Source organism: Melanostigma gelatinosum, assembly GCF_949748355.1.
Source record: "Melanostigma gelatinosum genome assembly, chromosome: 8".
In the NCBI taxonomy this organism is placed as follows: domain Eukaryota; kingdom Metazoa; phylum Chordata; class Actinopteri; order Perciformes; family Zoarcidae; genus Melanostigma; species Melanostigma gelatinosum.
In genome coordinates, this window is record NC_136641.1 from 2,314,963 (window position 1) to 2,316,190 (window position 1,228).

A 1,228-nucleotide genomic window follows, 5' to 3' on the forward strand; every position below is an offset into this window, starting at 1 on the left:
CGGTCGAACCAGCAGCACCGGCCGGTTTTGACTGGGAGATGAACCGGGCCGGTGGATTTGAGAGTAACCGGGGAAAAGCGGGCCCGAACCGCGACAGTCGGGTCAACATTTCACCTGTTTGTGAAGGATTGTAGTGACCCGGAACCGGAAACAAAAGGTTAAGTCCTCTTCTTCTTAATTTCCTCAAAGTTAAAGGGAGTATGACTGCCACTAGTAGGTGGTCGACGGTAATGTACCCTCAGGAAAATGATGTGGATGTAACAATCCATTGAAATTGCTTTTCTATTGTCTATGTGGTGAAACAGAGTCAACATATTATACTAAATAAATATATTGTAGGCTACTGACCAGAATTCCAGTCTTTAGTCAGGTTTTCAGTGTCATCCATCGTGCAGACTGACTTCTGTTCCTGGTGTGGTGGACTCTCGCTCAGGTCTGCTCAAGAACTTGCTAATTGCCATACGGATAGAACAATATTCATGGTCCCCAGAGGATTATACAAAATGTTGGTCTTTGTTGTAGCCTTACTGTCAGGACAACATGTGAAGTAGTAGAACAAGTACTGAAGATTCAGAAAGACCGTGAACAGACTCGGTAATATCAGTTATGCAGTAATATTTATCTTAACTGACATTAGCAAACCATGAGCTATGGGTTCATACCAGACTAAGTAAAACTGTAGCAGCTAAACATCTGAGTGAACTGATCTGAACAAGAGTGTGGTATTGATGATTTCCTGCTCCACGTTCTATAGTCTGATCTGTTCTATAGAATCTATAGTTTATATATAGACCATCAGGGAGCGTCGTGAAGGTCATGGCGATGCTAATCCCAGTGGGTGCTTGCTACACCATGTTACACAGACACCATTGGCATCGTCAAACATTTTAAATATTTCATATTTAAACTGAAAACATTAAATGAATACAGATAAGTCACCATGTCTCAAGTCAAGTCTGAAGACATTTATTTTATGTCAAGTTCAATTGCAATTCATGAAAACAGGGACTCAATTCGACCCGAGTCCAAGTCCCAATGACTCAAGCTCACATCTCTGATTATTAGCAACACCGTATCTCCAAATTATGCACTGTTGTCAACCATTCATTCAATTGAAAAACACAATCATCCTTCACCCAATCAGTTGCATTGATTATTTATTTGTGTCCAATATACAATCTGTAACATTGTTGGGTGATGTACGATTAAAAAGTTTAACTTTTGTGCA

The 1,228-nt window shown here is 40.5% G+C and overlaps 1 protein-coding gene across 1 annotated transcript in view; it reads right to left on the bottom strand.

Annotated features, from left to right (window-relative positions):
• ndufb11 (NADH:ubiquinone oxidoreductase subunit B11) overlaps positions 1–157 on the bottom strand; it is a 5,552-nt gene extending 5,395 nt beyond the window's left edge. Inside the window, exon 1 of the mRNA XM_079272959.1 lies at positions 1–157. This exon is cut by the window's left edge and continues 65 nt beyond it. Coding sequence (XP_079129085.1) covers positions 1–109 — 109 coding nt within the window. The 5' untranslated portion in view covers positions 110–157.
• Positions 158–1,228: the final 1,071 nt, after the last annotated feature.